The sequence below is a fragment of the Eptesicus fuscus genome, chromosome 18 (genome assembly GCF_027574615.1).
Source record: "Eptesicus fuscus isolate TK198812 chromosome 18, DD_ASM_mEF_20220401, whole genome shotgun sequence".
Classification (NCBI taxonomy): Eukaryota; Metazoa; Chordata; class Mammalia; order Chiroptera; family Vespertilionidae; genus Eptesicus; species Eptesicus fuscus.
The window spans coordinates 498,636-525,671 of record NC_072490.1 but is presented as its reverse complement, the minus strand read 5'-3'; the positions used below and the strand labels follow the sequence as shown (position 1 = coordinate 525,671).

The following is a 27,036-nucleotide window of genomic DNA, read 5'->3' as shown; positions in this document are numbered from 1 at the left end:
CTAACCTCCGAGACCCCTCCTGCTGCCTCCCTGCCTCCTGAGCACCCCCAGATCTGCCATGGCTTGGCCCTGCCTCTCCCCACGCTGCACCCAGGACTGCAGGCAAGGCCCCGAGTGGACGACTGTGGCACCCGGGGCCCAGCCGACGGTGCTACCTAACAGGCTTAGATGCCCTCCTTGCTGCCGATACATAACAGATTAAATGAAGGAGGTACTGGCTTAAAAGCACCGATGAATCCACCCCACTAATGTGCTGATGTTTTATTACATAACATGAGAAAATTCAAACACCAAAATGAAAAAATTGGGGCTGATAATTCCACAAGAGGGGCCAGGTGTCACATAAATGAGGTAAACAGACCTGTCCCTTACACCCCCATCACCCTGCCGCGTTAGGAGTCTGCGCACCTGCTCCTCGCCCTCTGCCTGCATTTCCCTCCGGACGCTGACTGGGCCGTTTCCAGGGTCTTTTCCGACCGCTCCCTCGGAAGGCAGGTCACTAAGGGCTACGGGCCGCAGGCACTGCGGGCTAACAGGCAGCATAGCTCCGCCCTGAGCCCGACCTCAGCTCAGTTCTAACCGCTGACCCCGTTCAGCCAGCCCAGGGGCCGGGAGGCCGAGTCCTTACTTGTCTGTCTCGGGCGAGTAGGTCTCCACAGAGTTGAGGGAAGAGTTGCCGTCGTAGCCCCCACAGACGTAGATCTGCCCGTCCAGCACGACCGTCCCCATGGCGCTGAAAGACAGTCAGCCAGGTGGCCTCAGCTCCGGCCGCCTTCCTGCACCCGAGACATAGACCCACCCACCACCGCCTCCTCGAGGGCAGCCTAAACCAGGGCGTGGTAAGTCCAGGTGAGAACTGAGGGACGACGCGGCCCTGGGCTCCCCGTCTCTCATCCCGACTGCGGTTTCCTCCCTTCCCCATTCCGCAGGCCTGAATCGTCTCACATGCCCGACCCCCGCTGGCTGTGCTCATGGTCAAATGGACTGTACGGTCCTGGTCAGATTCCTTGCTCTCCTCTTCAAAAGCCACCTGATCCCTCAGCAAGATGACTCTCCAGCCCCACACTTCCTCAGTGAACCTGACAGTGTTGTGTGAGGTGCTTGTACATACAGGCCCTTGGCATGTTCCTCCCATTCAACTCACTACCAAGTTCGACAGGTGTGTTTTCATTGCACACACGGCCCTGCATGGCCCTGATCTGCCGCAGGGGGGAGGGAACAGCCCCTGCAGCTGCGCGTTAGGACAGGTGTCAGGTACCCTAGGCCTGCACGTCCCCCAGGCCCCCCCGGAAGCAGCACCAATCGTCACACACCATCGGGCAGCTCCTCCCCAGCTGCCCAGAGAGGCGAGCTCAGAGGTGAGTGAGACCAGCCCCCTCCGGGCGGTTCGCAGTGCCAGCTCCCCAGCACCAAGGACCCAGGACCTGGTGCAACCATGTAATCTGTCCGCACGGAGCCTCGGTCAACGACAAACGCCTAGCTGCCGACTCCTGTGTTCACCGAAGCTGGAGGAGGTTCTCGGTAAATCCTGGCGTCTGACAACAGGCTCAACTGCACAGCAAACGAGAGCGTCCGCGCGAGGCCACGGGCCGGGTCACAGAGCCCTGAGCGCCTGAACGCGGAAGAGGACTTGCCTTGGGCAAGGATGTGGGAGGGTCACACACTCACGGGACCTGCCACTGTCCTTTCAGAGGGGACACGAGTAACAACACGGAAGTCCAACAAGAACATGAGAAGTAAGAGGTGCCACACCGTGAGATGAACTACCACCTCAGCGGTAAAGACAAGAAGGAGGAGGTCAGGGGAAATGCTGGTCGGTGTGGCCTAGAGTCCGTGAGAAGGCTCCGGAAGCAGCCTGCACAGCTGGAGGAGGGAAGGAATGGCGGCAGGAGGGCTTGTCACCATTGGCAGGACGGGGCCGAGGGGGAGGCCAGCTGGGAAGTGACCGAGGACAGGGTAAGGCAGCCTGTGACCGAAGGGGATCCACTACGAAGAGCAGGGCACCCACAGCCGGGAAACGAGCCCCAGGCCCCCCCTCCAGACACCCTCCCACCCGTGGCCTGAGAGCCGGGAAGCAGCGGTGCCAACAGACACGGGGGCAGTGGCTGCCGTCACAGCAATAGGCAGCCACGGCTGGGCGCAGAGCAGTCCCTCGAGGCCACAGAGCTGCCAGGGACCCACGGCTGCCAGGGAGCCGAGGGGGCGACGGTGGGAGAACACGAGGGCATTAGCTTACTCGCCGCCTCGGGGGGCGGGCCTTGCGGACACACTTTTCCTCCCACAAACCTGCTGGGGCCCTTTGTGAAGCTGGTCTAGCTGGTGCAATAAGGCCGCTCCTCTGGCTCGAGGCCACGCGCTGACACTGATGGTGGTGGGACATGTGCACCATGGCGTGACACATGCATGTGGCGAAGAACTTGCATGCTGACCCTTCTTCCTCACCACACATGCAGCCACATGATCTTGGTGTGGTCACATGATCTTACAAGTAGAAAGCCCCAGGCATAGCCGGACAAAGCGGCCTGGGAGGCAAACACTTAGGCCCTTAGAGAGCCACTGGTGCAGGGGCTTTAAACTGCTGCTTTTGGAAAAGCATTCGTGTAACTTTCCCCCCCGAGTCGGGAACAGGTCCAGGAAGCTCAGCGTGTAAGAGTGACACGTGTGCGATCGGGTAAGTGGCTGTGGCCGAGGACTGCTTTCCTCTCCTCCCTCGGTTCTGGAAGAGAAGCATCGGGTTCCCTTTGGAACCCGATCCCACGTGGCCTCACCGAGGGCAGGAGAGTGAAGAACTGTCCAGCTCCACAACCACACACACACACACACACACACACACACACCCGGCCACGTAAACACTCCACACGCGTCACTCGCGTCGACGGGAGGAAGGGCGCCTGTCACCTCAGCACTGGCAGGTGAGACGGGCACTAGCTGGTGCTTGTCCAGGAAGGGTGAGCAGGCGAGCGTGGCGGAGGGATGTGAGAGGCGTGAGCTTGGTCTACCTCCCAGCCCTAGGCGCTCAGGCCTGGGGGGCCCTGAGGTGGAGAGCATGGCTGCTCACATGCTCCCCGGGCAGTGAAAGCACAGGCCTGCCGGGGCCCTGGGGAAAGAAAGGGAAAAGGAAACACCTCGCATTTCCTCTCACCACTCCTTGTCCTGCGAGTCCCGTTAGCCCCACCTCCCTGACCTCTCCCAGCCGCCGGTCCGCTCTATCTTCACCGCACATCCTCAGGCCTCACCGGGCGCGTAAGTAACAGCTTCCGCCTGTCCGTGCCTCCCCTCCCGTCCCCGAGATCCTCGGAGGACGAGGCAGGCGTTTTCCCGTGGCAGATGGAGCCACTCCCACTGGAGGAGCCGCGGGAGCCCCTGCTCACCCAGCTCGGTCCCCAGATGCCGCGTGTGTGCCTGCGGGTACCTTCTCTTGCTGTTCATGCTCCCCGCCCGGGCCCACGTGTCCGTCTCTGGGTTGTAGACCTCCACGGTGCTCAGCCGCAGCTGGCCATCGTAGCCCCCGATGGCATAGAGCAGCCCGTTCACCACAGCCACGCCGACGCGGCTGCGGGCGGTCGTCATGGGATGGCACTTCTCCCAGCGATTGGCGAGGGGGTCGAACACTTCCACCACGTTCAGGGAATCACCTGCATAAAAATTTGCTACTCACATTAAACAAATGACCCCCCTCGTTTGATCACAGCTGTTGGGTACTGATTATAGGGGATGTTTAACTTGGCTCTATCGGCTCTTCAAGCCGGAAGGGCCCACTAAGAAGTTTCAGCCCTGATAACCTCAAACCTCCATCTTGAAGGAAAACGAGAATCAGATCGAGGCATTATTTCCGAGAGAGGGCCATCTTACCATGGGCTCCACCTGCTAACGGCAAAGTGAAGGCAGGTGGATGCAGATCCCCCCAAGCAGGAGGCACGCCCCGGGAGAGTTCCAGTGCCCGCTTTTACTCGCTAGCCTGGACCTGGGGCAAGTGGCTTGGGGTCCCGTCCTCTGCTCTCCCCGGGGAAGGCACTCCTGAGGGCAGAGCTGCCTGAGGTCAGGGGGTGACCCGCCAGTGACCTGGCATAGCTCCAGCGTGCTAAGTGCTCGGCAGCAGGGGTGGTACTCAGCCTTCCCTTTTCTTCAGGCCTTTGTGAGGATCAAATAAAATAATTGCCACGTTTTATCCTGCTCTGGCACTTAGCACCTGCCACACGACAGGTTACTAGCTGAGAACTTAGAGGTCAGACTAGTGCCTACCCCTCATTAACTTTCAATCAAAAACAAAGCTGCTCGGACTGCCCCCCACCCCACCTCCCACAGACCTGGCTGGCACTGTGGCCAGGCCTGGCCCTCGCACCCGAGATGACCACTCCCTGTCACTGCACTTCCCCGGACCCAGGTGTCCTGCCTCCCGACTAAATCCCTCCTGCCCTGCGATGGAGCCCGGGCACGGCAGGGCGGGGCCCACGGAACTTCCCCAAAACCTAGACTGTGATACGAGAGCTGCCGTTGGCACCCGGACTGTGAAGCGGGTGCTCACAGGACTGAGCGGATTGCTGACCGTGGCAGACACTGCGTGTCTGTCCTGCTTATGGTGACATTCTCGCAGTCGAACCCCAGGGATCCATATGACCAAATGGGATCAGTCAGCCTGGGGTCAGAGCTGGGTCTCTGACTATGTCCTATCAAGGGCTGAGCCCCTCCATGGCCAGCGGGTATCAGAGAGAGTTCTGGCTCAGGAGTCAGGACCCACGTTCCAGTCCCTGCTCGGCCAAAACCAACTGTGAGCACAGTGGAAGTTCACGGGCCTCAGTTCCCACTGGGAAGGAGAGGGGTCAGGCCTCAGGATTTCTAAAGGCCTCTTCAGCTCCAATATTCTGATCAATGGTCTTAACACCTGACATGCTTTCACTGCAGAACAATGAAATAAAATCGAGATGGGCCAGAGGGGTCGCACGCAGGAGAGGGACCAGAGGGCAGGCGAGGCTGTTGGGTGCTCCCTCACCCTCGGAGTGCAAGGCAGGGCTCCGCGAGGGGGAGCTGCAAGGTACCTGCTGAGTTGAGGCCTCCCACGGCGTAGATGAGCCCAGCGATGGACGTGCAGCAGCGAGGCCGCGTTCGGAAAGCTGGCAGGTGGGGCCGGCGCTCTGGCATGAGGTGATAGTCCTTTGCTTCGTCCACCAGGTCCCTGGAATGAGTGCGAGATGCTAGGCCAGCAGGCATCCTCCCCGTGGGGTTCACACTCCCACTTCCAGGCCTGGCCCCCCACCTGCACCCACAGGGGCCTCGGCAGCATCCTGGCAGCCCCACCCTGCTCACCGGCACTTGTGGCAGCATCGCACCAGGTCCTCCTGCTGCACTCGGTCCGACAGGAACTGGGGCCGGCAGAGGGGCAGCCGGATATTGGACAGCAGCTCGGGCAGGCAGGGCCCCCGCTGCTCCCGGTCGTATCTGACCCAGGCCAACGCGGCTTCAAAGACCTGCAGAGACAGAGTGGACGCTCTGGCGGCGACTCTTCCCAGTCAGAGGCCACATCCCTGCACCCCCGACCTGAGGCCCTCCCCTCCCTCTGCTGAGGCAGTCCCGGGGCCGCTCCATCGTCCCCACTTGTCTCCTGAAGCCACTGTCTTCTCTCGACTCCCCCGTGGGGTTCCGTCTCGGAACGCGAGCCTGGGTGACCACGACAGTTCCCGGCTCTCACTGAGACTTCCCGATGGACACCCGTCAGTGGTGCCTTTCCGTATCGCAACAAAGCCGTTCACCCTCCTTCTTGCGCTCCTGCCCCTACCCGCCCCCCCAGGCAGGCTGGCCCCCCCCACACTGCCCCTTCACCTCGCATGCCCCTCATCTCCTCCTCGTCATCTCAACCCGCTCCCCTTTCCTAAGGTCTGGCTCCAGGGCCAGGTTCCCAAGGAGCGGGAACAAGTCAGAAGCAAATGTGCATGGAATTACCAGCCTCTCCCTTCCCGCCCGTCTGCCCGGCATCTGGGTGGGCCCTGAGGGGCCTGCCCTCCTGTCAAAGACGCACCCCTTGTGCCAAGTGTGTCCCTCCTCACCCTCCCTGGGACACCAGCCCAGCAATCACCCTCTGCTCTCCGTCACTGCCAAGTCTCCCTCTCTGCTGGAAATCCCACCAGCAGTCAAACTGCACTATAATTTCTCTCATTTTAACAAAACAAACCCCTCTTGACTTCATATTTCCCACTGGCAACTGCTCCAAGGCTCAACTCTTGTTTAGAAAAAGACGCTTTCAGCAAGTGAGCTAGGCTTATTCCCGGTTCCCCACTGCGTGAGTTCTCACAGCGAAGACTGGAAATAACCCGGACCTCCGAGAATAAGGACGCAATGGGATGTAGTTTAGACACTAAAACGCAGAAAGGCCCTGGCTGGTTGGGCTCAGTGGATAGAGGTTGGCCTGCGGACTGAAGGGTCCCCGAGTTTGATTCCGGTTAAGAGCACAAGCCCGGGTTGTGAGCTTGATTCCCAGTGGGGGGTGTGCAGGAGGCAGCCAATCAATGATTCTCTCTCATCATTGATGTTTCTCTCTCTCTCTCCCTCTCCCTCCTCTCTGAAACCAATAAAAATATATTTAAAATAAAACGCACAAAGTTTTTGTGAAAAATGCATAATGATACAATACAACAAACCCATCATAAACAACTGTGTACATCTCACGATCTCCATTTTGTTAAAAAGAAGGGAAGACTAGGAAGAGCAGCAGCCCACGTGGCGGGCAGCCTGCCCCGCGCCACAGACCTGCTCCTCGGACGTGACGTTCAGCTCGTCCCGAGACACCAGCTCCAGCACGTCCTCCAGGGGCAGGCCCAGGAACTCCTCCGACACGGACACCTCCACGAAGTGCTGGTGGACGAAGCTGTTGGCCGCGTCGTACAGCACAGCGCACATCATCGTCTCCGCAAACTGGCGCACACCCAGGCAATTTTTGGGGTGAAGCCTTTTGCATAAGAAAAAAATGGCAAAAGTAATGAGCCATCAGCTGTCTCTCGGACTCGCTTGTGAAGACAGAAACTGGAGGCAGGCTTCCCCTCGGGTTCTGCTCGGGGCCTGGTGCTCCGTGCGTCTGGGTGGGGAGCAGCTCTCGGAAGAGGAGCGAAGAGAACAGGCGCTGGAAACCGTCTCTTTCCCTCGGCTGCCGGCACCTTGGCTGAGCGGGCACCTCGGCACTGAAGGCGCAGATGAGAGCTTAAGGCCCGAGGAGAAGTGACGCTCCAACCTCAGGACCTACATGTCTCTATGTTTACACAGAAGGAGCCCGATGGGTCCAGCTGGTTAGGCCTCCAGAACAGCACCCAGGCAGCCATCACCACGGAGCCAGCGTTCGCCAGGCCTGCGCACATGTGCAGAGCAGCCGTGGCTGTCCTTCTCAGATGGAAATGAGGCTCAGAGAAGTGATAAAGGACTTATCACTGGGGCATGAAAAGCGGCTCTGGTCTAAAAGCCCTTTTCTAAGCATGTTTTAGGGACACTACCCTGTAACAGGGCCTGGATCCAGTGTGACAGCGATGCCCGCCACAGCCCCTAGGTGGAGCTGTTGTCCCGGTGAGGCTGGCCACTTCATCCTTCCGAGTGCCTACTCAGCATTCTCCCCATTCCTGGGAACATAAACTAAATCCCGTCTGCGTCCCTAAGCAGCTTACAAACGAGTAGGAAAGACAGTGTCTGCCCCAAGCCCGACGTGCAGCCCTCCAGCCTGCCCAGAAGGCACCCCAGGGCAGGCTCCAGCCAAGCTCGGGGCCTGCGGGGTCTCCACCTGCCAAACCGGAACAGGCCCACCGACCTCACCAGGAAACCACGCACCCCGCCCGCACCCAGGAGAGCCCCATGTTAGGCCGCGCTGCCTGGGTCACCAAGACCAGCTGCACACAGCCGTGCTCAGGGCGTCCAGGAGCGCCACCGGGCAGGTGTGGCTAGCAGGGGCGGCCAGAGCTAAGTGAACTGGGTTGCTTCGTCCACCAGGTCCCTGGAACGCGGGCGAGATGCTAGGAGGAGGTGAGAGGGAGAGGTCGGCTCTAAGAGGGAGGAGGCCCAGAGGGCAGATCTGAGACGGGAGGAACCTGGTGGTCAGAGTTGTCAGGAGCAGACCAGGCCCTGAGAGTGCTTGGTTCTGGGCTCCCCCTGCCTGTGTGCAGCCCAGCACTGACCCTCATGTCCAAGCCTCCATGGTTAAAAGCTGCTTCTGGGGGGCGGGGGGGGGAAAGAGAAGGGGACTTTTTATCTGCTCAGTCATCAAAAGGTCATTGTCAAGTGCTGGGCACAGGTAGGACAGAGTGAGCCCATAGTCCTCCCCTAGAGGAGCATACAAGGGACAGAAAATCCCAGGAGGTGACATCTGGGTGGGCTCCTAAAGAGCGGAAGGGGAACAAAGATGGCGACGGCCAGGAGGGGAAGGAGCTAAACCAAGGAGATGTCAGTGGAGCGGACAGGGAGCACCGACTAAACCAGCTGGGTGAGAACGGTCAATTAGCAGCTGTCAATTAGCAGCTGGTCAGCTTGGGGAGGGAGGACCAGGAGAAGAGGAACAGGTCAGGCCCAGGGAGAGAGCAGGCAGGGCTCCGTAAACCATGTTCCTCAGGGGTTCAACCCACAGGGCCGGGCACCGCCTGACACTGCTTTCAAGAAAGGTCGCTTCTGCAGAGTACCCTCTGCTCTCTTCTTCCTAACACTCTGTGCCCCGAAGACTCGGCGAACTGGCAGGGGTTCCAGAAACGAAGAGGTCACACTCCCCCCAGGCCGGCCCACGCCCTCACCGTTCTTGGAGGAACGTGCAGCAGGCATCCTTGATGCTCTGCAGCTGCAGGAAGCTCGCCCCCATCAGCAACGACTGGACATTTTGCTGGTCAATAGCGAGGTGGCCGTTGTAGGCAAAGTTGATGAGAGCCTCCAGGGCGCTAGAGGGAAGAGGAAGATGTTCTTTAGAGATGGGTCTTTGCCCAGGAGACGCGGCCCTAAGTGGGCGGGCAGTTCTGCCTGGGGACGGACGGGCCCCACCCTAACAGCCATGAGATCCATGCCCTTGGAGAGCCTACTGAACGGACCATTCTTCCCCAGAGCCAGACTCGTCCTGCTTCTTGTCTGTGTTGCCCAAATAGTTTTGTGACAGAAACGTTTAAAAAGAGAAAGCAAGGACCCACATGTCACTACTGAGCAGGTCCATGGTGCCAGCTTCCTGGGCCCATTTCACCCTCTTTGCAGAAGTGGCATAAACCTCCTTAAGCTTCATGAGGCCCTTTCCGTGTTGCTACACTGCCTTCACGTCTCGTCCTTAGTGGCTGCTATAGAGTGTTCCAGAAGGTATGCTCGTTTCCTTTATTACCCGGTGTAATACCATCTTACTGCCGTTATAAATAATGGTTCTGGACTATTACTTCTTTGGGATAAATTTCCAGAATGAGAATTCCAACTTTTTCTTCTCTCTCGCGATGCACTGAGAGGAAAATCCAAATCCCACCTCTGGGACTGCAGGTGGCCTGGCTCCTCCACCTGCACGCCCTCGTCACCTTCCACTCTGTCCCCTCACTCTCACCTCAGGGCCTCTGCACGGGCTGCTCCCTCTCTTGGAGGGCTCGTCCCCCAGACGGCTCCCTCCCTCACTCGTCACAGAGGCCTTCCCGACTCCCCGACATACACAGCCCCACCGCATTCGCTCTGCTTTGCTTTCCTGACATCACGTTCACTTCCCGGCCAGCTCACGCGTGTACCTGTCTATCACCAGATCCCACCGCTGGAGTCGGCGCAGGAGAGGTGCTTCCGTGTCACCCCTCAGGCCAGCCTCGGCACACACACAGGTGCTCGGCGGCCTGCGAAAGGAAGCGCCTGACTGTGTGTGGCGATCAGCACGGCTCCTTCCGACACAGACCTCGGAGAAGAGAGTGCAACTGCCCTGAGACCCCCCTCTGTGTGCGTCCTACAAGTCCCTGGCCTGAGCCCTCTGCCATGCGTGGTTACAAACCCTCTCCGGCACTGGGCCGGGACCCTCAATCAGCAGAGGGCGCCACAGGTTCCCAGCCCTCTCCCCTCCATTTCCACCTCGTGAGGTTAGGCAGCAAATGGCAGGCTACTGGCCAATGGAGTCACTGGTCGTTTATTGTTTCTCCCCACAAGAACGTCATCGCCCTGTGCAACCTTGTGCGTCGTGCCTGCTGCTGCATTCCCAGACCCAGACCAATGACAGGCACACAGTAGGTGTGCAGGGCACTCCGAGATACAGCCAGGTTACACACACAGCCTCAATTCACAGATCTGCAGCAAAATCTTTTAAGTGACACAAACATGCCTTTTTCCTTCAAGGCCCAAAAAGGCATGCTATGGAGCATCCTATATAATAAAAGCCTAATACGCTAAGTGTCTGGTTGTCCGTTCAACCAAAGCGTAATATGCTCATGATATGCTAAGGCTGTTTAACCACTCGCTATGATGGGCACTGACCACCAGGGGGCAGACACTCTGACCATTAGGTTAGCTTGCTGCTAGGGTCCGGATGATCTGGACTGAGCGAGACCACCAGACACACCCTGGAGCCCTCCTCCAGTCCCCCCTCCCTGGCCCAGATTGTGCACGGGTGGGGTCCCTTGGCCTGGCCTGCACCCTCTTGCAATCCAGGACCCCTTGGGGGATGTCGCAGAGCCAGTTTTGGCCCAATACTGCAGGCCAGGCCAAGGGACCCCACTGGTGCACGAATTTGTGCACTGGGCCTCTAGTGTTTACGTAAAGTCTTTAGACAGAAATCCGGGAGTATTTCTATAAAGAGTGCCCAGTGCTAAGTGACACTAGATGTGAGGCCAACTTAATGAGCACCTGAAGGATGGGGTCTCGGGGGTTCCTGGGCTGCACCTGCCCCAAGTTCCTCTAGGGGAGAACTTCTCACCCGGCACCGCGACACGTGGGCCCACCCCGCTTTGCTATGGCGGCTTCAGATGGAGATGTTTGGGCGGGACCACCTTTGAGCCTGACCCCCTCGGGCTTCAGTATTCTCACCCGTCAAACCGCTACGATCTCTGCCACCTTCTAGACCTGAGTTGCTCCAAATAACACCAGCCACACGTAGGCATTTAACATGACCTTTAAACGAACTGAAATGAAATACCATTTAGAATTCAGTTCTTCTGTCCCTAGTCACATTTCGAGTGCTCACAGCCACACGTGGCTCATGGCTCGTGGCTCCCGTCTGGCGAGGGCAGCAGGACAGTCCCGTCACACAGGAAGTGCTGACGGATGGCACTGCTCCAGCCCGAGGACAGGCTCTTACTTAAAAAGTGTGCCAGCTCACACGGCCAGCACAGAGTAGTACAGAGAATGACAAACCCCACCTCTGTACCTGTCCCAGACAAAAAATATATCTTGGACTCTACTGCCTATTAAATGTGCACGCTAACAGAGCAAAACACAGCAGATGCTTCACTTTCACCCCGTCTCAGGCCAGGGGCGAAGGGCCTAACTTGTTTACTGATCGCCACGCACAGAGCTGTGCGTGCACGGGGGGAGCGTACACAGGGCGGAGCTGTAGATGCCGTGTCCTGCTGCGGGCCCCCGGGGATACCAGGCACCAGCACCAGACAGAACTGCGCAGGGAAGCAGCTGGGAGACCTGGAGGAGGAGCGCTGTACCTGGGGTCCATTCCCTGCATCACAATCTCGTCCTGCTTGCACTCCATCATGTCATTGGTGAACATCGCGTGGAAGTACGGGATGGAGGCTGCTAGGACGATTCGGTGAGCGCTGAATTTGTGGTCCCCAATCTGCGGGCGAAGTAAAACACAAAGAGAGATATGGAGGAAGGCAAATACAAAGACCCCAACATGCCCTTCTACGCTGACCCCGCCCCTGCTGGGATGGCAGCGAAGGCACCCACCTCGTGATCATCATGGAGACCCCGAGTGTTCCCATGCAGAGTCCTCAGTCATGGGACATGTCAACAGCACATTCACCAGGGTTCCGACATGCGAGCCCGAGTGCTCCACGCGGCAGCTTTCCGTACGTGCCCGTCTCCACTGCACCCCTCCCGACTCCCCAACCCCAGACCTGACTTCCCTAACACTTAATCCCGATGCCAGTTTTACCGGAAGGCAGAGGACAGACACACGGGCCACGCACCCTGAAGCCCCTAACAGCAGGCTCCTTGTGAGCAAGTACTTAGTGACAGGAAGAGACGAGGAGCAACGAGACCAAACATGGGGCACATGTGGGGATCAAGGCAGAGACGGCACAGAGGGTGCAAAAGTTGGGGCGTCCTTGGGTACGAACCAGCCTGTGGTAGACCCCACGGAGCCCAGAGCGCCTCTTAGGGCAACGAGCCCGGCAGCAGCGCTGGGACTGGAGCTGGGTGGCCCCGGCGCTCAGCCACAGGGCGAGCTCTGATTTGTATCAAAGCCGGCTGGAGCCGGAGCCGGAGCCGGAGCCGGAGCCGGAGCCGGAGCCGAAGGAGTTCTACCAGTGCTTCCAGCGACCTGCCGACCTGCCGGAGGACGCTCCCTTCGGGGCGGGCGCTGCGTGAGGAGCTCCCCATCAACATGCCCCGAAGCACTGGCTGCTCTCGCCGCCACCAAGCTTCACACGAGCCAACTCTCAGCAGACCTCATCTCACCTCTGTCACCTTCGTCCCAGAGTCCCAGCTGGGGCCCGTCTATCCGCCTCGTCCACCCCCTCGCTGGGCCGCTCTGGTGGAGGTTCTAAGCAGGGTGTCCTGCAAACTGTGACCCAGGCGCTTCTGAAACCGAACACTGGCTATCCCATTCTCAACCTCTAAGAGGTCTTTCTTTCCTGAAGCTTCCTTTTTCTTTTTAAAAACTACACTGTCCACAATTCATGACTGTAATATTTTCCCTAATCTCTCACGACACGGTAAATGGTCTCCTCTTCCTCCCGCCGTCACTCTTCCTCAGCATTCTCCCGCCCCCGTCCACGGTGGCCTGTCTGTTATGCTAGAGGCTTGCTCTAAACATCTCGTGGTTTGGTCAACTGCTCATACTTTTAGAAGCTGTTGGAAAGCTGTGTGTGTGTGTGTGTGTGCACATGCGTGCACGGAGTGGGGGGGGGGGGTCCTAGGCTTGTCAGCGTAAGGTCGTCACTGCCCGAAGCCGATCATAGTTTTATTAATGGAGAGGGAATCCGGAGGGCTCATCAACCTTAATTGCTCTGAAGGGTCAGATCTAATCACTAGACATTGGTAGTTGAAGCAGCCTCCACCTGTTAGTTTTAAGTAAGGTCGCTGATTGGCTATGATTGGAGGGGGTATGGGTGTATCCCATAATCTTGATCTTAATGAAAGGCTGGCAAGGCCGGAGCGAGCAGTAGCCCTCTCTTGGGCTTCCGCCTGGCCCCCGTTTCCCCAATTAATGCTTTTCTGGTCTCTTTTCATTTGTGTGCGGCCTTCTCCTGAACCCGAACCCTGAACCACACGGGACGTGAAAGGGGTTTCCACACGTCACATGGGGTGACAGGTGAGACAGGCCATTTTTGTGGGGACCCTAGAAGCAGCACGTCCTTAGCGCCCTCCCTGGGGCTGGCTTTCGGAGGGGGACCGACTCGTGCGGGAGTGACTGCGAGAGGGGCCCTGGAAACGGGTGAGGGATGCCCCGTGTTCACTAGAGGACTCTGTCTTGGAGGCCTGTGTTCGTTTTGCTCCAGGCACCCCATCTCCAAAGCTTCGTGTGCCTCTGTTTCAACATCTAAGCCTAGAGGCCCCGCCCCCTGAGAGTGCGGGAGGGACTGTGGGCATCTGATTGCTTTTCACAGGCTTTCCACTAACCTTCCTGTTTCGGTGTTGGTTCCTTCAGCTCTGGAGCTAGTCCAGGTTCCCGTTATAACCCTCTCTCTTAGTTTCTCCCCAGCAGGCACTTTCGGTTCCTCTGGCCCACTGAGTTCATCGCACATGCTTTTTGCCTTTAGCATGCCATCAATTGCTCATTTGCTGATACCTTTTCTCCCTTTATTATCATTTTAATGATATCACAGGAGGGGATGGATGTTAAAATGTGTGTTCAACTTGCCATGTTCAACTGCTACGTATTTATTTCTCATCTAGAAAGTGGAAAAATACACAGAACAAGCTGCATGTGCTGGGAACTGGGTGACCTGGTTCCCAAGAGAGCTCAGCACAAAGAAGACAGGCTAGTCAGATGACCGCTGAATTCCGTGTTCATTCAAGTCTGTCTTTAACAGAAGAGGGAGACCAAGATGGGAAAGGGAAAATGATTCATCTTCTGAGGAATAGCTAAAGGAGAGTTAGTCGGAAAAGATGATTTAGGAGCGGGGGGCACAACAGCTGTCTCAGATCCTAGAATGCCTGTCACACGAAGGAGGGCAGGCCTAAAGGAAGCGGATTTTAGTTTAAAGAATAAGAGTGTTTGAGGGAGTCCTTCACTGGTTCTAAAACGATTAAGGGACCTTCCAATTCTACAGTCTGGGCTCCTACACTTTTGTGAAAAGCTTTAAAAACACCAAATGCCCTCATTTACAATCCCAGTTTTTTTAAATGTCACTTAAGAAAAATGAGATGGTCATTTATTGAGTTCCCATTGTATTTTCTCATTTTAGTCCTCTGCTATGAATGGCAGTAAACCAAGACTTAGAAGTTAGGTAACTTGCCCAAAAGTTAAATAACTATTATGTGAAAAAAACAACAACAACATATCCTCGGGTGAGGATTAAAAAAGTTCCGTTGCACCCAGCTGAGAGCAAATGCAATAGAGGACTAAGATAGAAACAACTGCCATCTTCACAGTTCAGTCTGATGAACAGAACCTGGACCAAAGATAAAAGCTCAGGAGTTTCAGGGCCAGCTCTATTCCAGACAGAAGCAAGTTGCCCAATTTCACCACGCTTCAGGTTTCCAGGTTGGAATACAGGATTTTATTTACGGGGGCAGGGCAAGGAATATAGGAATCAATTAATTCATTAGTTGACTGATTCTCAAGATAAGCATTATAAATACTGGAAAACGTTATTGTAATAAATCACCCTATTAGACATATTAGTACGTACAGCATAGTATTAAAGGTCAAATACGTGCCAATCTCTCCCTCTGTGACCGCCCCAGGGGACAAAGCATAAGGTCATGGCACATGCAAACGAACTGACAGCATTCCCTGCTGCAACCGAAGGCAACTCTCCCTTTCACCCCAAGCCTCAGGGTTCCCATCTGCATATGAGGGGCTTGAACTGGATGTGGTTGCTCAGCAGGTAGTAGTTGTGCTAACAAGAGCTTAACACAAATTCAGTAAAGCTTTTTCCTTTTTTATATATATAGTTGTTTTCCTTTTTTAAAAAATATATTTTTATTGATTTCAGAGAGGAAGGGAGAGGGAGAAACATAAATGATGAGAGAGAATCATTGATTGGCCGCCTCCTGCACATCCCACAACGCAGACATGTGCCCTGTTTGGGAATTGAACCATGACCTCCAGGTTCATAAGCTGACGCTCAACCACTGAGCCACTCCGGCCGAGTGAGCTTTTCCTTTTGATTTGATGACATCTACATACATTTGAAAAGTAACTATACACAAGTGAAAGATCTGTGGTGCACACGTGGATTTGGGGGTGCCTGGCAATAACTATGCAGGACCCCTGTGGCACGCAAAAGTTAAACAGCTAGTAGGGTCTAAGACTGTAACTGAGCAAAAGGTCCCAGAAGTCCTGAGCACCTTACTGTCTACCTAACTTCTAACATGTTCCCTCCTCTCTCCCTCTCTCTCCCTCTCTCTCTTACACACACACACACACACACACACACACACACACACACACACCTCTTCCCATTCTTCCTTGGAGAGACGGGGAAACTTTCCGTTCCTAGCCCTGCCCTGGTGGTATCTTTGGATCAACAGGGACGGTGTAGCATGACACCACCAAGTCTGTTCCCTATCACAGGCCAAGTGTGGCTCAAGATTCAGCCGCGGCTGCTGCAAGCAGGAAGAGCAGCGGGGCCAAATCTGAGCGGGAGTCATCTGAGACAGGTGTTCCCAAGGAAAGCCAAGGTGCCGAACAGATTTCTTCCTGATGGGAACATTCCGATGCTACTGCCCCTGCCTCAAGGCTCACCGAGAGCACACACAAAACAGGAAGTGAGCAGCCAGGTGCTCAGCCTGTGCAGGCAGAGCACCCTTGGGGGCGGTGGGTAGGCAGTCACGAGCGATGCTGAAAGTGCACAATGAGGATCATCCGTAATTTCCTGAGCACAAATCTGAATCCTAACGGCCATGAAGCTGGTGTGTAAGAAAGAGTCTCTGACGGAGACGCAGCAGGAGTGAATTAATCTCTAACGTTCCTTTAGGTTAGAAGTCAATAATTGTGAATGCTTTCAGGGAGACCACATGTCATGGTAGTAAGAACAGATACTGTGGAGCTAAATTGCCTGGGTTCAAACCCGGGTTCTGCCATCTACTACCTGTGACCCTGGGCTAGTTACTCAACCTCTCTGTGCCTCAAGGTACACATTTGCAAAATCAGGTAAAGAGCCCTTCTCTTGGGGGTTATTCTGAGGATGAAATTAGGTAACATCTATAAGACATTTAAAACAGTGCACGACACACATTCAGTGCTATCTGACTGCTTTTTAAAGTAAATGTCCTCAAAATCAGAACTTTGCAGAAGTCATTTTTAAGACCTTCAGAAAAGGGTCTGCACACTACGGTCTAGGGGCCCAAACCTGGCCTGCCTCTTGGCTTCGTGCAGCGCCTGACTTTTATATGGTGGGAAATCGAAGAAGACAGATCCATGACATGCGAAAGCGCCAGGAAACCCAAACTTCAGTGTCCGTATACAGTTTTATTGGAACGCAGACATGTCCACCGACTGGCACAGCTGCGTACTGGAACAGTGACCGGGCACCGGCAAAGACAACCTCTGCCCTGGCCAGTGTGGCTCAGTTGTCGAGCGTCGTCCCAGCAGTGAGAGGTGGCCGGTTAGATTCCCGGTCAGGGCACATACCCAGGGTGCAGGTTCTAAAAATAACTTGCTTCTGCCCGCTGGCAGAAAAAGTTGCTGCCTCTGCTCTAGACTCACAGGGAACAAACATTACGAAGAGCGCCGTGAGCACATTCTCCAGAGAGGACTGGTCGCTTACCTATGACCCTCAACCCAGCCCATGCCAGCCCACATCACACCGGATCTTCTGCTGATTTCACAGACTTTCTCTGCTGACCTAGGAGGCACTGTCTGTCCTGAGGAATTCAACTGAGATCGTGTTGTTTACAAAATGTCTGCTCCTTTCGAAAAGGAGATGAGCTAAGCCTGCAGTAGAGGAATTTGGGCTGAGGCCATGAATGGCGTGCCTGGGCCCGCCACCAACAATGTGCCTGTTTCAACCTTCGGCTTCTTAGTCACCGTCACACCATTCTTCTCCTTCTCCATTCCTCCCTCCAGCCCATGGAGTTTAAATGATAATTGGCTTTGGCAAGTCATGCAGCCTCGTCCATCAGAAATGGAGGAGGTGAGGCCTTGAAGCACCCATCTTCCTACCTGGGTCCCAACCAACCCGCCACCTTACTGAGCAACCACCGAGCACAAGGCCAGAGCAGCCCAGCTCCCACTCCCACCGAAATCTGATCAGATGTCAGGCGAGAAGGGCGGTTCCACGTCTGAGACGAAGCCTCGGCCTCAGGGACTGCGTTCCTGTGTCTTTACTCCAGTGGACTGCCTACTCCTTGAGGGCAAGAGGATCTTGTTCAGCCCGTAAATAGCTCACTAAATAGTCACTGAAATCCACCTCCACCTTCAATAGCAGCAGAGAAAATCAACCATTTCCTGTGAAATAAAGGAACCCCACAGAAAAAGACAGCAGCTTCACTACAGGTTATATTCAAAATGAACCATAGGTTCCCTTGGTTAAATCTAGAAAAGAAAAAAATAAATACGTTTAGAAAAGAATGTCAGGTACTGAGTAGGAGGCACTGTGAGTTCCTACTTATTTCCTTTAAATTTTTCTTACCTACAGAAATAGGTACAGTAAATGTTCAAATAACCATAATATTTGAGGATTATTACAATAATCTATTATTATTCACTAATTATTACCTAGATATATATATCTCTATATAGCTGTGTAATATATATAGCTATTAAGTATCTATCTATCTATCTATCTATCTATCTATCTATCTATCTATCTAAAAGCCTAGCCCAGTGGTCGGCAAACTCATTAGTCAACAGAGCCAAATATCAACAGTACAACGATTGAAATTTCTTTTGAGAGCCAAATTTTTTAAACTTAAACTTCTTCTAACGCCACTTCTTCAACATAGACTCGCCCAGGCCGCGGTATTTTGTGCAAGAGCCACACTCAAGGGGCCAAAGAGCCGCATGAGCCGCGTTTGCCGACCAGGGACGGGCCTAGGCGACAGAACGACTGGTCGCTATGACATGAACTGACCACCAGGGGGCAGACACTCAACGCAGGAGCTGCCCCCTGGTGGTCAATGCGCTCCCACACTATCCAACACATGACCTACGCTCTGCCAATTAGACCCTTGCTCGGGACTTTTCGCAGGACAAAGAAAGAAGCGGGACAATCCCTCCAGGGTAGCAAGGAGCCATCAGATGCTCCGTCACCCGATGAGGGATAAGCCGGCCTGCAGTGGGAGGAGGGTGCTGACCCTTGAGGGAAAGAGTCTTGGCAGTATTTCAATCCCCAGGCCCATCAGCAACCCTGTCTCTTCTCCCGTTCGATTACCTGAGCTCTGAAGTGACTGGTCTTGCTGAGGCTAGTTCTGCCCATTCCCGCCAGAGTTCTGATCACTGCTGTCCAGACAAAGGCCTGGGGGGTTCAGGAAAGGGGAGTCTTCCTTGCTGGCCTTAGTCAATGGGCTAAAACTGAACGTTGCCTCTCTGAGCTCTGACTGGGCCTGTGTGGTGCCTCGAGGCCCCCACTCAGCTAAGGTGTTACGGGGCCCATTTGTACAAACACCTTGTGCTGGAACCCAGGCCAGGTAGCAAGGCGCACGGCAAGCACAGAGTTTCACTGAGGGAACAGGAACGCTGAGGTGCACACAGAATGGCCAGCAGGTACCTCTGACTGTGACTCGTTTGTGGAATTCCTAAGAGTTCACTTTCTTGGAAAAGCTGTCATTCCTTTGGATAGAGAGAAGCAAACCCACGATCTGAATTCCCGTCATAACTGAGGTAAGTGACCTACCTGCCTGAGGCTCTTTCCCACAACTCCCCCTTCCTTTTCTCCCACCACGATGATGCCCTGCTCATTGTATTTTTTAAACCCTCATCCAAGGATATGTTTTTACTGACTTTGAGAGAGAGAGAGAAACATTGATGGGAGAGCAACATCAGTCAGTTGTGAGACAGGAGGGTGGAGTCTGCAGAAACCACTGAGCCCCTAGCTGTCCAAACAGCATGTGATCTGCAGAGGTTTCTTACCAGTCCAGACCCTTCCCCATGAGAACTGAAGCTCAGACTGCACCCAACCCAGCTCCCAGCCACACCTCCCACCTGACTGCCAGGTCTTCCTTGCTCAAGAGACCTCCTGTACGTGGACTTTGATGCCTGGCCCTGGAGTAGGCTCTCCCCGCAGGAATGCCTCTTCTCCAGTGTCTGTCTGTCAAAGTCCTCTTTGTCCACAAGGTGGTCACCAGACATGCTCTCTCCGTGAAACCACCGCAAACTCTGCCCGGCAAGTAACTGCCATTCTTTCGGCGCTCCCTCAGGCCTCGGCGGCAGCTGTGCATCAGAGCTTACCACACTCTGCCTTGTCTCAGAAGTCATTGATGGGTATCTAGCTCCCCCCAATCTTTAAATACCCAGGACAGGGGCTGACTTCCCCTCACAGCTGGGTGCACCAGGCACAGGCAAACGCACTTCAACAACAGGTTGGCTGAAGGAGCATCTCAAACGCATGCCAGGGGCCCTTTAGGGTAATTCAGCAAACATGTCCCAGGCCTGACACATGCCAACAACTGTGCTAGATACATGCTTCACATGCTTCGGAAACACAACATGGAGGAGGAGAACACACTCAGGCACATCTAGGCCCGGTTCAGTGGGGCGGGGGGGGGGGGGGGGGGGGAGGAGGGCGAAGTGCTAAGGCAACGCTTCCCAAACCTCCTGGGCACGTGGAAGAGGCACCAGAGCCCCTGCAGCAGGTCTGAGGGGGGGCCGGGCCTGCATGTCTAACAGGACCTCAGGCGATGCTGGTGCTACGGGTGCAACGGCAGTAAGTGTGTGTGTGAGGGTGCAACAGAGGAGGGAGAGAGTAACCGCACCTGGAGGGTACGAGGAGATGCTCTTTGGAGAGTGGGAGCTCACAGCAGGGCCAAGGACAGACGACGCACAGGGCTCTGGCTCACGGAAGCGCACAGGTGGGCAGGGAGGCAGGAGCACAAACGGGGCCCACAAAGCAGTGCTGAACAGACACGAGGCCAAGTGCCCAGGAGAAGAGGAGCGAGTGTTTGGCCCTTCTCTCCCCTCGAGTAAAGAAGTAGGAAAGGAGCCTTGAAGCTTGGGCAGGATTCTGCTGCAGATGTTAGCGCACACTCCACGCCAAAGGACTCCTAGAGCCAAGGCCCAGAAATCGGAGAACATGAGGCAGAAGAGGGGGCCGTGGGCGGCCGGGGGAGCAAGCCAGAGGGGCTACGTCTGGGCCTGAGCATCAGGAACACAGCGGGCAGTCCTAGAAGAGGCCCGGGAGCGGCGGTCAGCACCTGCAGGACATCCTTAAGCTTCTCCGCTTACATCTCACAGATGGCGCTGACGGATTTCTGTGAGCAGCTTAGAATAACCAGAGACTCAGTTAAGTCAGCAGTCCTTCCCTTAATCCTACTGGAACCCAGTCACCACCTGCCACCCCTGCACCCGCTCACCCCCGGCTCTTCCCAGATGCCTTGCTGACTTCAAGTGATAGCCTACGACAGGGGTCCTCAAACTTTTTAAACAGGGGGCCAGTTCACTGTCCCTCAGACCGTGGGAGGGCCGGACTATAGTTTAAAAAAAACTATGAACAAATTCCTATGCACACTGCACGTATCTTATTTTGAAGTAAAAAAACAAAACGGCAAAAACACCCGCATGTGGCCCGCGGGCTGCAGTTTGAGGACGCCGGGCCTACGGTATGGACGGGAAAGACAAGCTTTACCCCCAGGGCAGGATCATCTTTACAGACCACGAGAGCGGAGGAGCTGTTCTACTTCCTGCTCCCCCGCCAGGTCCCAACCTCTACTTTCCCTGTGACGCAGAATAACACAAGTGCCTCACGAAAGAACAAGCCCCAAGTGGTCTTTCTTGCTCTGCCCATTAGCATCCTCTCTCCAGGATGGGAGAAGCAGGGAAAGGTGCCGGTGAATTCCCTGAATTCCTGTGATAGCCTCACCGACTATAAAAAACGTACCCTCCCTAGCCCCCCTGCATTCACCAGTAAGTGAACAATTACTGTCTTCATTCATTCAGTCACTCCTTCACAACTATTTCCTCAGTCACACTGCGCGATGCAATGACCTATGCTGGGCTTCAGGCCCTCTCCCAACTCCGGCCTTTCCACTTTTCTCTGAGGGGGGGGGGGGGAGGGGTGTGTGGGTGTGTGTGTGTGTGTGTGTGTGTGTGTGTGAAAGTACAACAGAAGAGGGAGAGGTAACCACCCCTGGAGGGGTTCGAGAAGACAGAGATGACTGCCTCCCTTCAGGTGAGCACTTAGGCCTCGGTGATGGCCTGCAGTCACAGATAAGGGATTCTTATCACATCAGCAGCTTGCTGTTTCCCAAAATACTACATCTGCTCCTGCCTCAGGCTCTAGAGCACACTTCCCTCAGGTCTGCTCCAGGACACTCTCACCTCACTCCCATCTCCTCAGAGCACTCTCAGCCCCCACCCTGCTTTATTTCTCTTCACAGCACGCATCACCACTGGCATTTCACACTGAACTAGTGGCCCAGTGCACGGATTCGTGCACATTGAAAGGAAATTAATTAGAAGAAATATTTTAATATCGCTATCTGCCCTTTCTCTATAACAGAAGTATCAACCAAATTCATGGTCGACAATGACAGATGGAAACACACGCGTGCGATTGGCGCCAGTGAGAGCTTTATATGTATCGTGCATGCGTGAGTCAATTTAGGCTTTTATAGATACAGAATAAACTTGCTTAATTAGACCTGCTTTCTGATGTAGCTAAACTTTTCCCAGCCCAGTGAAGGACCCCAACTTCTCTTTCAGGTAATTGTCAGCAACACAGCAGTAAATATCAACACGAAGCACATTATTATTGTAGATCACGCAGGGAGAACAAAGGGTAAAATATTTAACTGCAGCAGTGTTTGACTATATTCTGAGCAGTGAGAAAACCTGAAGTCATTTTCAAGCTCCACCATTTCTTACTTCCTTTCAGTCAGGTCAAGTTTCTAAGCTTTCTAAATCTCCGTTTTCCAGCTAATGAAAAGAAAATAGGATTCTACTGAGTCTCCTATCTACCTTCTCCAGGACTTCTGAGAGGATCAAATGAGATGAGGCACGGGAAAACACTTCATAGACATTTGGTTAAAGTGTAAAATGTTTCCACCTGGCTGTAAAGCAAGTCGTGTTCCTGGGCTGAAGAAACTCCAAGGAGGCTAGTTGCTAGGGAGAGGAAGCTGTGCATTGCTCTGTGACGTCATTACCTGGCACCCACAGTGATGTTTCCAGGCTGGTCTGGGCTGGGCTGTGGGCCTCATTTTGCACCATGGGGTCTCGGCAGCATTGGCTGCAATTTGGTGGGGTGTTGCTCTGGGGTGGTGGCGGGGCCTGTGTCCCACTTGGGAGAAGCCTAGTGTTGCTTTGTGGACGCCAGGTCCATGGTGCTGTTTCTCTGTAAATGGTCAGTGCACACATCACGGCAGCTCTTGCGTTGAGCGTCTGCCCCCTGGTGGTCATCGCGCGTCATAGCGACCGGTCGGTTGGACACTTAGCATATTAGCCTTTTATATATATGGATTAGTTTTTACGTCAGCCAATCCTCCCACGAGGATGTGAGCTCACACCCACAGAGGCTTTGCTTACTCTGCTCACTGCTGTGTCCCCAGCATTTAGAACGGTGCTGGGGCACATGGACGGAGTGGACGCATTCTGAGCCCTGAGCATGCTGCTGCATGAGTGTGAAATGGGGAGCCACTCCCAGCGGATGACTTGATCAGAGCTGAGACAGACCCGCTAGCCGCACAGGATGCTCTCGGCATGGTACTAAAGTTGAAAAAACAAACAAATAAAAACCTGGTTTAGGTAAAAGGTGAAGCGTGTCTACATTGGGACAGTGGTTTACTGAGCACCTATTATGTAAACACCTCAGTAAATGGTTCAATGCTGTACACAATTATGCAATTATTATTGTGACAAGTGCCACAAAATACACATAAAAGAGTGGATGAGCCAAAGCCACGCCCAGGATTTATTCCCACATGACTAGCTGGATGGTGTGCTGTGCTCACACAAAGCGAACAAAGGAAGAAATGGTTTGGAAGGGAAAGGGGCTTCCTTTTGGACATAATGAGTATGCGGTCAACAGGATGAAGGGAAATATAGGGCTAATATGTAGTAGCACAATGAGGGGAGCAATACGGACCGGAAGCCACCTGTGACTGTAGACTATGCCAACAAACCTTTTCTTGGAAGACACATGAGCACAGCCCTCAGGTTAGCTCTGTCAAGGCTACCTGATGTTTAGAGTTTACAAATCAGCCACAGGGAGAATAAGCTCACGACTTAAGCGCATCTACTAGAAGGCCGTTCCTTTCATGTGACCATCTGAAGGGCAGCCACGGTCTGAGCCAGTGAGACTTGGCTCTGCACAGCTGAGACAGCCGCCACAGAGGCTGAAGACCAGGATGCACTCCACCTCTCACCAGACCTTTCTGACCAGGCATTTGGCTGCAGAGACAGAGTCACAAAGCACTACCAGCAACCTCACCTGCCCACTTGGTAATAACCCGTGAGCTTATTAACTCTGTTTTTTAATGTGTTATAAACATAACATAAATTTACCATTTTAACCATTTTTTCAATCCTCTTACCCGAGGATATATTTATTGATTTTTATTTTAGAGAGAGAAAAAGAGAGAACATTGATGTGAGACAGAAACATTGATCAGCTGTCTCCCGTACGTGGCCCCAACCAGAAATGAATCCGAAACCTTTTTGTGTGTGGCAGTGATTGGCAAACTCATTAGTCAACAGAGCCAAATATCAACAGTACAACGACTGAAATTTCTTTTGAGAGTCAAATTTTTTAAGCTTAAACTTCTTCTAATGCCACTTCTTCAAAATAGACTCGCCCAGGCCGTGGTATTTTGTGGAAGAGCCACACTCAAGGGGCCAAAGAGCCGCATGTGGGTCGCGAGCCGCGGTTTGCCGACCACTGGTGTATGGGATAAGGCTCCAAACTGAGCCACCCGGTCAGAGCCACTTTAACCAATTTTAAGTGTACAGTTCAGTGGCATTGAGTACATTCACACTGTTGTGCAACCATCACCACCATCCATCTCCAAACTTTTTCATCTTCCCAAACAGAAACTCTGTACCCATGAAACACTAATATCCCCATTCCCAACGCCCCAGCCCCTAAACAATGACCAGTCTACTCTCTTTCTGTAAATATCTGACTACTCTATTACTTCTCTTAAGTGGAATCATACAACGTTTGTCCTTTTGTGACTGGCTTATTTCACTTAGCATGCTGTCTTTTAGGTTCTTCCATGTTTTAGCAAGTGTCAGAATTTCCTTCCTTTTTAAGGCTGAATAATATTCCACTGAGGTACGGAACACGTACCACGTTTTGTGGATCCATTCCACCACCGGTGCACCCCTGGGCTGCTTCCACCCTTCGTATTGTGGATAAAGCCGTCCTGAACGTCGGGATGCCAATATCTGCTCCTCAGCTTATTTTTTGAAAGCGTTTCTGTGTTGCCCTAACTGGTTTGGCTCAGTGGATAGAGCATCGGCCTGCGGACTGAAGGGTCCCAGGTTCGATTCCGGTCAAGGGCATGTACCTGGGTTGCGGGCACATCCCCAGTAGGAGGTGTAAGGTGTGCAGGAGGCAGCTGATCGATGTTTCTCTCCCTCATCGATGTTTCTAACTCTCTCTCCCTCTCCCATCCTCTCTGTAAAAAAAATCAATAAAATGTATTAAAAAAAAAAGTGTCTGTGTTCTGACCGAATGTGCGGCACACTCTGCTAAGACATATTGCGCCACAGTTGAAACACAGATCTACTTTGCCAGTCGGAAACCCACAATCTGGCCCTTACCTTCATGGCCCTGAACACAGCCGGTCAGGTCCCGGGGAACTCAGCAGCCATCACAGTCTCCTGGGACCTGCCATTCTGCAAACAGCTGAGCAGCCTCAGCTGCGACTGAAAGGGAGCGCGGTCTCTCCAGTTAATGCTCCCGGCTCCAGCAGAGCCACAGACGTTCAAGCTCAGATGCAAATTTTAACAGTAACTTCTCCTACGGGAGTTACTCAGTCACCAACCGGGATAGCCCCCTGTTCCCCTGCAGTGAGCTGGGTAAAAAATAGTTCTTCACTTCTGGTTCAGCTGTTCTCTTTAAACAAGACATGCTCCCAATTTCTAGAGACTTGAAACCAAAGAAGTATCCGCTGCGACAACTAAGCAAGTGTAACCTGCTTTAAAAGCCTTAAACTTTACAAAGGCCACGCATCAGTACACAACAGGGATCAGCGGACCACAACAATGGGTCCGGCCCATGGCTGTTTTGTAAATAAAGTTTTACTAGAACACATAACCACTCGTGTACGTATTGCTGCTTTGGTGCTACACCACCAGAGTTGAGTAATTGCAACTGAAACTGTATGACCCACAAATCCTAAAATATTTACTATCTGGCTCTTTACAGGAAATGCCTGCCAACTCCTGGGTCACACATATTGATTGGTTCATTGTTCCCAACTGGAAACAAGTGGTGATGTGAGCAGCTGTTTGAGTCGAAAAGGCCTTTACTAAACGAACCTGGGGGAAGCTGGCTGGTACCACCCCCAGGAGGCAATGGAGGGCCACACTCCCCAAACCAAAAGCAGGAAAGCAGATCCAGCCCTGCTTGTAGTTTAGGAGGGGCGTGGCGCACACCTGTAGGTAAGCAATGCGGTCTCACCTCCCATCACCCAGCCTTCAAGAAGAAGAGTGGAGTCTCGCACAAAACAGTACAGAACCACCTGCAGAGAGAAGCATTTCCAGACACAGGCTTCTCACGTTACCCAGCGAATTCCCCACCGGCCACGCTCCGGAAGTCTCAGCGTGGACCCCAGGAAGGTTGCCTGGTTGGTAACTGATTTTCCAAGATTCTTCCAACTCTCAAGAGAGTCAGGAGAAAACCCTGGGAGTGAACTATATTCAGAAGCACACGTTTTCCAATACAAAGTCATTTCAAAATCAAAAGAATCAAGAATTTTATTTGTCCAGAAGACTAGCAGAAAAGCCTCCATCTTCCTCCTCTCCTGCGACAAGAGTGGTGTTGCATCTGGAATACACCTCACTGCCCTCCATGCCCGGGATGACAGGGCAGATGTGAGCTCCCGGATCGGCGTCCTGCCACCCGCAGGGCAGGTGAGCAGTCCCCAGAGGACATGGAAGCATCGCTTCCTCACAAACAGCTGTCAGAGCACAGGCAATGCAGCGTTGGCCTCGGGCAATCCCTTAACATCTCTAAGCCTCCAGTTTTTTCACCTGCAGAATAAATGGCTTTGATACTGACCTCCCTGGCTCCTTTTAACATGATTATCCTAGCTCTGTAATTATACCTGTGTTGCTCACTGCCTTACTCATAACACAAAAATGGCATGCATCAACAAGTCCTTACTTCACTTCCTGATAGCCTTCTCCACCTACTCTCTCATCACAACATCAGTGTGACAAATTAGGCAAGATTCCAGAATCAAATGTGTGGCTCTGGAAGCCAGGCTCGGTGAAAACTGTCTACCTGGATTTGGTGGGCAGACAAAAGGAAGTGTTCTAATCCTGTGCCTTTCACCCATGAAAAAGACATTTCCTTCTGGAGGCTAAATTCTCAGATCTGGGTTCAAAACCTCAGCAGGGGCCCTGGGAAATGCTGGGAA

At 53.8% G+C, this 27,036-nt stretch overlaps 1 protein-coding gene across 3 annotated transcripts in view; it reads right to left on the bottom strand.

The window, feature by feature from the left end:
* KLHL18 (kelch like family member 18) overlaps positions 1 to 27,036 on the bottom strand; it is a 36,262-nt gene that overhangs the window by 4,646 nt on the left and 4,580 nt on the right. The window contains exons 2-9 of one of the 3 annotated variants that reach the window (XM_054708181.1): positions 11,610 to 11,740; positions 8,754 to 8,894; positions 6,742 to 6,940; positions 5,305 to 5,465; positions 5,037 to 5,173; positions 3,413 to 3,650; positions 3,059 to 3,097; positions 629 to 733 (exon numbers count right to left, since the gene is read on the bottom strand). In XM_054708181.1, the coding sequence (XP_054564156.1) occupies positions 629 to 733; positions 3,059 to 3,097; positions 3,413 to 3,650; positions 5,037 to 5,173; positions 5,305 to 5,465; positions 6,742 to 6,940; positions 8,754 to 8,894; positions 11,610 to 11,740 (1,151 nt within the window). The remainder of the gene's footprint in view (positions 1 to 628; positions 734 to 3,058; positions 3,098 to 3,412; positions 3,651 to 5,036; positions 5,174 to 5,304; positions 5,466 to 6,741; positions 6,941 to 8,753; positions 8,895 to 11,609; positions 11,741 to 27,036) is intronic. The other 2 variants (XM_028133876.2, XM_008155960.3) reach the window with 2 other exon arrangements.